Genomic DNA, 12,393 nt, shown 5'->3' with positions numbered 1-12,393 from the left:
TTTTACGTACCAAAACATTCAAACGGATTAATTTGGTTGCTGAATATTTTCTTCCGGATTTTCTTTGTTAGCCCGTTGTAATTGACTCAAAACGTTTGATACAGTTATATGAGGTATGCGGTAGTTCTGCGTAATTCACATTGGTGATACAGTAAAAGCAAACTGGAAATCACCTTCCGCACTTTTTGTCAGGGTAAAATAACAGGTTAATTCTAGTAATCGTCCCTTTAGCTTTTTCAGACTGCCGTAATTTTACTCTGCCATTCTTCAATTCCACAAAAAGACCAGGAAGACTATGGACTAATTTATGGTGCATGGTTCGCATCTGGAGGGCACACTTCGCTGCTCGGCTAGCAGTAACTTCGAAGTAAAGCAAACGGTGGCTGTGCCACTACTAATTTAAATTTTCATGCAAGCCCGAGTTTTCGTTCTATTCTTGTCATTTTACGATTAGCCTATATAGAATTGACGATGAGAAAGTAATTGTGGCAAACACGCCTGCCACAGGCCACCGAAGTGGCTTTCCTTGGGGCCCTCCAGCACAGAGACACAGGGAGATGATGTTCATACAGTCCAGATTTATTTCACGAGGGTTTGGCAAGATGGTAACAGCCAAAGTGAGCAGATGTAACCCAGTCATGACCGAAGCTCCCTGGTGTGGGTGGGGATGGCAGATTTAACCTGTGCGCAGTGATTACCTCACTACGCACAGGTGCAGCCACTCCTGTTCCTGGGTCCAATTAGCCTGGCCAATTATCTAATTCTTAACCAATTATCCAATTGGCCAGGTCTAATTAGCTTGACCCAGGGCAGGTGTGGCTGCTTAAACCAGCCATCCCCACACCACATACCCCCAACGCCAAACTGAGGCCAGGGAGAATCACTGGCCGAAGCCTACCCCCACTCCCAACAAAGCAAAAGACAAATAAAAATAAAAACTCTAAACACGCTAAAAAAAAAAAGTCAGGGTGGGTGGCCCCGGAACAGTCCAGTACATGCTGTGACCCTCCCCCGGACGACAAGGCAGCCCTTCTTCCTCCTCCCTCCCGGAGCACGGGAAGTCCTGGGCTGCTCTGCTGGCTGGTGGGGGCGTCACCGGCTTGGGCTGTTCCAGGGGCTGTGGTGGGGTGGCTGGGCTGGTGGGCTGGCCTTCTTGTGGTGCTGGGGACCAGGAACCCTCGTGGCTGTGGTGGCCGCCAGTCGGCTCTGCTGGTGGGCGGCTGCAGGCTTATCCCCTCATGGGCTCCGGGCAAACCAACCAGGCCAAACAAAGAACTAAAAACAACCAAATGGACAAGAAAGGAAGCAAAACGGCGCGGCCACCGCTCGTGCGCTGCCCGTAGCTGACCCGCCTTCCCGGCCAAGTCCAGCTCACGGCGCGACCACCTCTCGTGCACCGCCCGTCGCTGACCTGCCTTCTCGGCCAGGTGCAGCTCCTCAGCGTCCCAGCTGAGGATCGCTTCCTTCCCCTCCCTGGTCATCTTCCGCTCCCTGTTTTTGGCCCGGAGGATCCACCCGAAGCCCTGTCGGGAACACCTCAGCCGCCCCTCCTCCAGTGTGCTTCCTGGCTGGCCCTCCTGTGCCTCTTTGCTGTGCCGGAGGAGCCCCACGTTGGGCGCCACTGTGGCAAACACGCCTGCCACAGGCCACCGAAGTGGCTTTCCTTGGGGCCCTCCAGCACAGAGACACAGGGAGATGATGTTCATACAGTCCAGATTTATTTCACGAGGGTTTGGCAAGATGGTAACAGCCAAAGTGAGCAGATGTAACCCAGTCATGACCGAAGCTCCCTGGTGTGGGTGGGGATGGCAGATTTAACCTGTGCGCAGTGATTACCTCACTACGCACAGGTGCAGCCACTCCTGTTCCTGGGTCCAATTAGCCTGGCCAATTATCTAATTCTTAACCAATTATCCAATTGGCCAGGTCTAATTAGCTTGACCCAGGGCAGGTGTGGCTGCTTAAACCAGCCATCCCCACACCACAGTAATCAAACAGCAAATTGTTTACAACGTGTGCATGTTTTCTGCTGTTGTTGCCAGTTATATTGGAAATGTGAATGCATTCTGTCGCTTTGGATGTCAAGACATGAAAGCGAATGTTCGCATAAAAACATAATGAATGTGTTTGAGAGGATATATAAAACAGTTACAATCTGACTATTGGCCTGTTATATCCTATTTGTTGCATAACAACGGTCCAAGTTGAACTACCAACAACAGTTTTGCTTGACAACAGTAAAATATGCCCAAACGGCTGCAGAAGAATATTTCAATTCCAGGTGATTAAATCGATAAAAAAAATAAATACAAAAGTAACCATACATAATCATTGTTGGTAACCCGTTGTATATAAGTGGAATAAACCCCTCCGGGCTGTCTTGGTTATTAGAAAATAATGTAGGCTACTTTGGTGGTAGTATGGGGTTACAGAAGAAATCATAGGACAGATGGACCGACGACAACGTCGCTTTTTCAAACGTCAGTGGGCTAATTTGCCTAATCTTTGCGGGACTTTAGACCGCGGTGGAAACGCAGACAACCATGGGCTGAAGGAACCTTTTAGTTCCTTGAAAAGTAGTTACTGGGACTGAAAGTTCTGGGTACTTTTGGTGGAAACGCAGCTTTGGACAGTGTTGCTGTGTTTCCAGAGGTTTTATGTATTACCCATTTCTTCTTTAAAAGCAATTATCTTTCATGTTGCTTTTGGTCAGAAATATTTTCTGTAACCTGAGACAGTGGCATTCAAGAAAAAGGAGTTCTTGCATTATTATAAAGAAACTGTCAGTTGATGATTGTGAATACATACAGCCTCTGGATGCATACCCTTCAGCCCCAGAATTATACTTTTTTCTGAGATTCACACTTTATTAATGCTTCATTTAGAGGGCCATTAATAAACTATTTATTTGACATGGATGTTATCCAGAGTTACCAGGCCTGAAGCTAATTCTCCTGAGGAAAACAAAAAGGCATCCTTCATTCATTTAAGTACAGTACTGCAAATTTCAGTCAGTCTGTTACTTTGGGGTTCATTTTGGCTGGTATTGGCGTACCTCAGTATTCCTGGAGGAAGGAGGTTGCTTTGGGAACCACAATGTATATAGTATGAGGTATTTCAGCCATTTGGAAACACTAAAGATTTATAGCCAGTGTGTGCATGTGTGTGTGTGTGTGTGTGTGCGTGTGTATGCATGTGTACGTGTGTGTGCGTGAGTTTGTGGAATCATGGATCATTTATTTCTCTTTGTCTTCCAAAAAAAGACAGTTTTTATAGGTGTACTGACAATTTCTCTTTCATTTTAGAGTTTCGCATCAACAATCCGCCCCCCCCCTCCCCCCCAATCCCCTCCCTGTTTAAATTAGAGAGGCAACATTCTGGGAGTGTCTACAAATGTGTCTCTCTGCACATTAAATACAGTACGTTTTTTGTAAATAAAAAGAAGAGTGGGACTGACCAGCCTCCTATCTATATCTCCTATATGTGTTTTGGTTTATTCAGACACAGAAGGGAGCACAGCTGGGATCAAACCACCCACCCATGTGGGAGTAGTCTCATATGGCCCAGAATCAGCTGCCCTATGGACTGTGGCTGCTCATATTTCCACCTTAAAAGTTACACATTAACTTCTACACCTGCAGCCAGGTAAACTGAGAGTTACCTGCTCTACGGACTGTGCCACTCAGATTGCCACCATTAAACATATCTTTACCATTAATCAGGTTCAATGTTCAAGGCTATGTGACCACAGACACTGTACAGCAGGTTCAGCTAAGTTATACTGCACACAAATCTGCACACAGCAGGAGAGGAACAGTGCCGTGGACTCTACAGCCCTGTGAAAATCTTTACACCCAGAACAGCTGGACTAAACCCACTCTGAAAGAGAGAAAGAGAGAAGGAGAAATGGATACAGTGGATACAGGTGAATCATCTGGTCATGTTGGTGAGTTTTCCTTTAATTTCCATCATAGATCTCATACGTCTTTCTGTATGCATTTAAACACATGCTGTAGTTCCTGTAATAGTACTGGCATCTACTCTGCAGAATGTAAAAAAATAAATTATTTTCATATTTTACTATTATGTTCAGGAATAATTCTTTGAAACAAAAATTCTTAAGCGCAACCATCAATTGTGCTCATGCTACTATTGAAAGCTTAAAATTATAGGATACATTTTGAAACAGAAAGTTTGGTAGTATCTTTTTCTGATTATCGGTTGACCAGATGTCCTGTTTTTCCTGGGATGGTCCCATATTTCAGCTTCTTTTCATGTGCCTTTATTCTGAGAAATTCTTTGTACCGTATTTCACTCATACCATATCTCAATCTGTTTTCTGAGTGTACCAAATGTTGAACACTGTAAGCCCAAATTTTGTCTTTAATTAAACAATTAAGTGGCCATTACTTATTCTTTTATGCTTTAAATGAAATAATTCCCATGACTAAATCAAATTAAGTGGTTTGCAATATTCAGGTGAAATATTCAGTGTAATAATTATGTTAGGAAGAGATAATAACTTTCTGCAGGGCTAGAAACCTACATTTCAAAATTCTGCCTAACAACAGTAGGTACTGGCTTCTGATTGGTGCATGAGGAGTTATGAGGAGGTGCACTGTTAGGAATTTTACTTGATTTATCAGCAATATTACTGTATTATGATTAGTACTTTCCTATAGCTGGTGCATACAGCATGTTGCGGTAGTTCAAATATAGGTTTTGTGTTAATTTATTATGACTGATTAAATATTTCAGCAATCATTTTTTACTGTAATGTGAAATACAATAATGTTCCTTCAGCTCGAAAATGGACGAATCAGCTCACGCTTATGTTAATTGATTTTTTGTTTGTTTTTTGCTGACCACAGCCAGTTGAAGGTGAAATTACTCATCAATTTTGCTGAGGTTTTAAGAATATTGTTGAATATTGTTGCGGTCCACCCAAGTTCAAGTCTATTTGACAAGCAAAATACTTTTTTTCGGGAGACTGCTGTGTCTTATAAGTGACTTTGTTTGTAGAGTAGTAATAAGCATTAAGTATTGTGCCACATTTGAGTAATATTTATGAGTAATGATGACACCCACACACTTTGGAGGAGCACTTTTGTTAGCTTATGATGCATGAAACAATGCAGTGACTCACAGCTGACAATAAAACACCGGAGAAGCCAATTGTCCAATTACTTTTTGTCCACTAAACTAATGGAATTATGGATAAAAAGGTCTCTATTTCCTACATTGATCACTCAATATGGATATGGATGTAAAGACCCTCAAATTAAAGCTGATGTCTGCACTTTAACCGCATATTCATTGTTTCATTTCAATGTGCTGGACTACAGAGCTAAACAACAAAAACTATGTGACTGTCCAAATACTTATCGAGTATACTGACTGGCATATAATGTTACAGTGGCCTACATGGTACATGAACGTTGATACCATCTGTACCAATCCTGGTCTTGGAGGGCCAGAGTCTGGTTGTAAGTGTAACTGCTTTAAGTGATCAATTACTATGCTGCTGAAGTGCTGAGTAACACCAAAAGTCAGCAGACCCTGCGGCTCTCCAGGACCAGGACTGAGGACCACTGGTCTGTACTGCTCCTGACATTATTTTCATGCATAGGCCATTCCAAAAACATGCACCTCTGTTTCTTTTTTTTCTCTCACAAATCACATCCTGCTTATGAACTCAGGCAGTAGAGGTAGTTTGCCTCAGGTAGTAATGTAGTTCTTTGTCGAGACAGATAAGACAAGAGATAGTAGGTTGGTAGTTTGCTAGCTTGTGAGTTTTAGGTTTATAAGGTTTACACTGGTAATTGTTGCAAGATTAGATAACTTCCAGTTTGGAAATCAAAGTCAAAGCAGGTATGGAGTTCTGCTAATGTTAAATCAGTGGAGACTTTAAAAACTAAAAAAAGACTTTCGTAATTTAAAAGATGCAAATATGACAGTTTAAACAAAGCACAAGCAATTTAACAGTGGTAGGGAAGTTTATGGTTTTTGGAATATATGAGTATGTACATGATGCTGCCAGATTTATCTATCATTTTTACACTAATGTTGTGAAATGTTTCTGCCATAAATTTTACACTTCTGTGCACAATTTAAATGAACAATTTGTATTATGAATCTGAGTTTATAGTTTAAATTGAAATGAAAATTTAACAACAAAATGAATATAAATTTAAAAAAATAATACTTGAAAGAAATGGGTGAACAAAAGCCTATGAATTGAAAGTAATTAATGAAAAAATATATCATTTTCAAATTTGGCTGAGAAGCAGTTTGCAGTTTCACTGGTTCTCATAATTGCATATCACTGTTCCTGGAACAAGGCATTTGTAAACCAACACTGCTGAGGAGAGACTCCAAGATGCACCAGCGTTTATATGTTTATGCAAGTGTTTGTCATGTTAAATAAAAATGTCCATTCTCTCTGACAGGGGAGACAAGGCATCTCTCAGAGCTGAGGACCGTGCTGCTAGGAGCAGAAGAGAGTGGGAAGAGTTCAGCAGGAAACACCATCCTGGGCAAACAGGAGTTTACACCTGGAGTAAAAACTCCAACGTGCAAGAAGGTGCAGGCTAATGTAGCCGGGAGGCAGGTCACTGTGGTGGACACACCTGGCTGGGTCGGTTATTTTCCTGCTGAATTTTCTCCAGAACTGCTGAAAGACCAGATTGCCTTCAGTGTGTCTCTGTGCCCCCCTGGGCCCCATGCTGTCCTGCTGGTCATTAATTTGGGTTCATCTTTTCAAGAAGAACACAGGAGAGCAGTGCAGGAACACCTGGAGCTTCTCAGTGACACAGTGTGGAGACACACGATACTGCTGTTCACCTCTGGGGACTCTTTAAGGGAAATTACCATCGAGCAGCACATAGAGAGAGAAGGGCAGGCCCTCCAGTGGGTCATAAAGAAATGTGGGAACAGGTACCATGTTCTCAGCAGTAAGAAACGCAGTGAGGTCTCTCAGGTCTCAGAGCTGCTGGAGATGATAGAGAAGATGGTGGCGGGTAATGGTGGCCGCCATTTTCATATTGAGAGGAAAGTTCTACAGGACATGGAGGAGAAGCGGAGGAGTACAGAAAAACGAGCCAATCGGAGAGTAAGGCACGTGTTGGAGCACAGGGAGACACTTCGAGACCTTCTTAAAGGTAAGATTAATAACTTTCATTGCTTTGATTAATTTTATATTTTAGTCTTTTTCTCAGAATGAAGAAGCCAGTTTCGTATAGTTTGCTGAAAGTGATGTTCTTTCTCCCTTACAGGGGGAACAAGCCGCCCCTCCGAGCTGAGGGTGGTGTTACTGGGGTGGGTGGCTGGGGGCAAGAGCTTGACAGGAAATACCATCCTGGGCAGAAAGGAGTTTGGAGTTTGGAAAAGAATCAAACAGTGTGAGAAGAAGCAAGGTGAAGTCGCTGGGAGGCAGGTCACCGTGGTCAACACACCTGGCTGGTGGAAGTTTATGCCAGCTGAGCTCACACCCAATTGGATAAAAGAGGAAGTACTAAAGAGTTTTACATTGTGTCACCCTGGACCCCATGTGATTTTACTGGTCATTCCTGCAGACACATCATTTAAAGAAGAACAAAGGAAGATAGTTCTAGACAACATGAAACACCTTGGAGAGAGAGTGTGGGGACACACTCTAGTGCTGTTCACCTGGGGAGAATACCTAGGAAACAGCTCCATCGAGCAGCACATAGAGAGAGAAGGACACGCCCTCCAGTGGCTCATTGAGAAATGTGGGAACAGGTACCATGTTCTCTGCAATATGAAAAAGGAGGATCGCACCCAAGTCACAGAGCTGCTGGAGAAGATTGAGGAGATGGTAGCAGGTAAAACCATCTTTCATCTCAAGACACAATGTGAAGTGAAGGAGGAGATAGAAGAGATAGACCAAGCAACCACTGGGGTTGATCTCAGCAAAGAGAAGCAGAAAATAACAGAACAGATGCAAATTATTGATGAACTCTGGATGAAGAGAGAAGAGCATCTGTTGGAGAAACTGGGTTTGGATAAGAGAAGAGACAGTGCGGGAGAGACTCAACAGCACGATAGAAGAAGGAGCAAAGGTCTGCATCCTGATAATTTCCAAAGAATATTTGAAAAGGAACGCAGTATCGAAGAGTCAGCCATGAAGAGCAGGTCGGTTAGAGCTTTAGGGGAAGAAGAGCAGAAGAAAAGCACAGACCGCACAATTCAGGAGACAGAGGGAAGAGCCACTGAAAATGACCATGTGGTTGAAAAGGAACGGCGCAGAGAAGTGTATTCTGTGATGCAGGAGCAGACCACCCCATCAGAGAGAAGACGCTGCATAGGTGAATCTCCTTTTTATCAATTTGGAACATTCTGTTGTTCCACTACTTAATAATACATGGCAGAATCAAGCTGAATCACTCTATAGTCTTTAGATTACAGGCTGTGGTTCTGTGCTCAAGAGTTTTGCCCTTCCTTTCTGAAAAGGCTCCAATAAGTTTCTACCAAAAAGAAGCCAATGTGACATACTCAGTTGATTTAATATGCACCATTTTTGCTTCTGTTACTTTAAAAAATGACCTTTAAATAACATCATTTCCATGCCATGTATCAAAAATATCAATATATTCCTCATTTATGATGATCAAATATTCAAACTGCTAAACATTTTTTAAAACTTTCTAAATTGTTAGACAAATAGTTCATAATAAAAAATACAGAAGTAAACATCCAAAATAAATGTGAGACGTACTCAGATGAGTTCACTGTTTTGCCAACAGGGGGCAATCCTGGCTGAAGCCCCGGAAGGTTTTTCTTTGAGCCTAATATATTTGACAATTTATTCACTGTTTGAAATACAGAGGAGCCACTGGGAGCTCCACAGTGGCTTCACAATTACCCCCCACTGTAGCTATCCGTCATTTCTGAAATAGTTTACTGAGATGCCAAACTGTGTATGGTCTGCATATGACAGTAAGCAGTGTCTGAGTGACAATGTTTTTGCTCTGAACATGAATCCCTTTATAAGATAATTATACTAATTATAATAATATAATAGTGTACTAATTTAGCTCCACATTTAATTCTCATAATTGCCACTCCATGGGCCTCATTCACAAAATGTGTGTACAATTACATTTGATCGTAAACTGTGGATAAGAACGCTTCCAAGAACAGTTCGGCATTCATAATTTTTTTCTTATCTGTACTTATTTATGGCTGTGTCCTTGTCCAAATCACATAGACAGCAAACATAGATGCACTTTTGGGAAGAGAGACACATGAAGAGGTGCTTCTTTTCAATTAATGTAATGGTTCTTCCCATCTGAGAATGAAGAAAAAGCAGGAATGAAATCCTGTCCTTCATGAATATTAATTTCTTATTAAAATAATTTCACTTGTAAGTTAGTTACAACCTTACCTCCAAGCAAAAAAAAAAAAAAAAAAAAAGCCATAGGATTTTATTCATTTGACCCACAAACAGCAGATTAATTCTATTCGTCAACATTAGAGTTAGAGTAGAAACCCACTCCAACTCTAATTATATCCACACAGATATATATTAGCTTGGTATAGGAAGGGTGTATGTTTAAAACACATTTTAAAAGAAATGCATTGTGAGCTGTTGTTTCCTAGGAATATTAGCTGGCTAAAGGCTGTTTTTGGTTTGTAGTGACTGAAGAGAGAGAGGCTGGGTGGGGCTCTGCAGGGGTGGAACTGAACGCTCAGGAGGACACAGAGGGGGAGGCACAAACAGCACCCTGGACAACAGAGCAGAGTCTTGCTTTTCTTCATAATGAAATTAAACTGATATTTGAAAAGGAATGGAGCAGAAAAGAAGACATGATCAACAAAAAGGTCAGGACAGAGGTTAAGTCCTACATCACCCCTCCTGCTAAAGGAACTAGTATGGATGATCCCTTCACTAACTGTGAGTTTTTTTATGACGAGATTTTCCAGAGTTATCCAACATAATTAACAAATATGAAAGTTAGAGATATGTACACTTTTAACATTGAAAATACATCCAAATACCACTAAATATGCATGTACAGTGTTTACATCTATTTACTACTTAAATGTTTACACTTTTGCTAAGTTTATATTGGATGGAACTATTATATTATGAACCATGTTAAACTGAATGAATCAGAAATGGTGCAGAAACCCTCGTTATGTAGATACTAGCCTAGCAGCACAGACACGAAGCCCCAGAGCTGCTTCTCAAACATTATAACATACATTACACATTATATTACACATTATAACTCATACATTATATGTGGTTAGCTCTTAAATATTAAATCAGACTATCAGAGTTGTGCTTGTTTAGCTCTTAAGCATTAAACCAGCCTATCAGAGCTGTGCTTCCTAGCTCTTAAAGCATTAAACCAGCCTATCAGAGCTGTGCTTCCTAGCTCTTAAGCATTAAACCAGCCTATTAGAGCTGTGCTTCCTAGCTCTTAAGCATTAAACCAGCCTATTAGAGCTGTGCTTCCTAGCTCTTAAGCATTGAACCAGCCTATTAGAACTGAATGACCGTGACAATGTCTGTTTCCACAGTAACGGGAGTCACATCCTCTGAGCCAGACACCTCCGATATTGCTACATCTTGTATCAAGGTGTGTGACTGGTTGAAGGAAAACCATTCTGGGAATTCTGCGGCTGTATCTGGACACGAATGTTCTGAAATGAGCAAGAAAGCACAAAGCACAGAGACCTCTGACATCACTGGAAGAGATGAGGAACTGGAACACTGTGGGACTGTGACCAATGTAATATAGCACCACTCCCTATACTACATTAACACTGACCAGTGTCATATACCACCGCTCTCTATACTACATTAACACTGACCAATGTCATATACCACCACTCCCTATACCACATTAACATGGGACAGTGTAATATAGCACCCTCCCTATACAACATTAATACTGACCAGTGTAATATAGCACCACTCCCTACACTACATTAACACTGACCAGTGTAATATAGCACCACTCCCTATACTACATTAACACTGACTATTGTAATATAGCGCCACTCCCTACAGTACATTAACACTGGCCAGTGTAATATAGCACCACTCCCTATACTACATTAACACTGACTATTGTAATATAGCATCACTCCCTACACTACATTAACACTAGCCAATGTAATATAGTACCACTCCCTACACTACATTAACACTGATCAGTGTAATATAGCACCACTCCCTACACTACATTAACACTGATCAGTGTAATATAGCACCACTCCCTACACTACATTAACACTGGCCAGTGTAATATAGCACCACTCCCTATACTACATTAACACTGACTATTGTAATATAGCACCACTCCCTACACTACATTAACACAGACCAGTGTAATATAGCACCACTCCCTATACTACATTAACACTGACCAGTGTATTATAGCTCCACTCCCTATACTACAATAACACTGACCATTTTCATATACCACCACTCTCTACACTACATTAACACTGACCAGTGTAATATAGCACCACTCCCTATACAACATTAACACTGACCAGTGTAATATAGCACCACTCCCTATATACATTAACACTGCCCAGTGTAATATAGCACCACTGTCTATGCTACATTAACACTGACCAGTGTAATATAGCACCACTCCCTATACAACATTAACATGGGACAGTATAATATACCACCACTCTCTATCCATCCATCCATCCATCCACTGCATTGCATACATTTTTCTATTGTAGGTGGACATAAAACAGTTTTTAAAGAAACACAGCAGCCAGGGAAGGAGGAGACAGGAGACAGGTATCCATGTTCTATAAAACAACTGGAGACCGGAGAATTACGTGGAGGGAAGACATAAAGGAGGAAATCACAAAACATGAGTGGGAAGACATACGTGTCAAGGCTTAGGTACAAATGGTAAATACAAGATTTAATATAATAAAAATAGGACAGCTAAAATATAAATGGGTTAATGAGGTTAATCAATGATGCGCTTCGATGCTAATATCCCTGATGTATGCATAAAATGTGATGTTGAGGTGGGAACTTTATTCCAGTCTTTGGGAATGCCCCAAAATACATCAACCTTTGGTGCGATGTGATTAATATCCCTTGTGACTGAAACAGAAATGCACTCTCTGTCCAAGGCTATGTATTTTGGGTCTCTTCTCTTTCGATTGTAATTTGTACAGAATGAAAAGAAAATAGTTTCCTTTTGCTTTTAACGTAGAATGTTCAGGTTTTTTTTTTTTTACATTTTTAAATTTTTTTGAATGAAGACCCAGTATTTTCACGCTGCTTGGCTCTGGAAAAACCTAACCTTTGTAATTAGAAAAAAGCCCAAAGCCACAATATTTCAAAATATTTGGGGTTTATTTACACACTTGTGTATTATTTTGTTA

At 41.3% G+C, this 12,393-nt stretch overlaps 1 protein-coding gene across 1 annotated transcript; it reads left to right on the top strand.

Annotated features, from left to right (window-relative positions):
• The first annotated feature begins 3,858 nt into the window (after window positions 1–3,858).
• On the top strand, window positions 3,859–10,965 carry LOC118216178 (GTPase IMAP family member 8-like). The gene is made up of 5 exons (XM_035397240.1): window positions 3,859–3,946; window positions 6,450–7,160; window positions 7,275–8,327; window positions 9,659–9,916; window positions 10,549–10,965. Exons 1-5 carry the CDS (start codon window positions 3,907–3,909, stop codon window positions 10,767–10,769), a joined length of 2,283 nt encoding a protein of 760 aa, XP_035253131.1. The 5' UTR covers window positions 3,859–3,906; the 3' UTR covers window positions 10,770–10,965.
• Window positions 10,966–12,393: the final 1,428 nt, after the last annotated feature.

This window comes from Anguilla anguilla, chromosome 17 (assembly GCF_013347855.1).
Source record: "Anguilla anguilla isolate fAngAng1 chromosome 17, fAngAng1.pri, whole genome shotgun sequence".
NCBI lineage: Eukaryota > Metazoa > Chordata > Actinopteri > Anguilliformes > Anguillidae > Anguilla > Anguilla anguilla.
The sequence above is the reverse complement of the archived record's forward strand: the minus strand, read 5'-3'. Positions and strand labels throughout refer to the sequence as shown.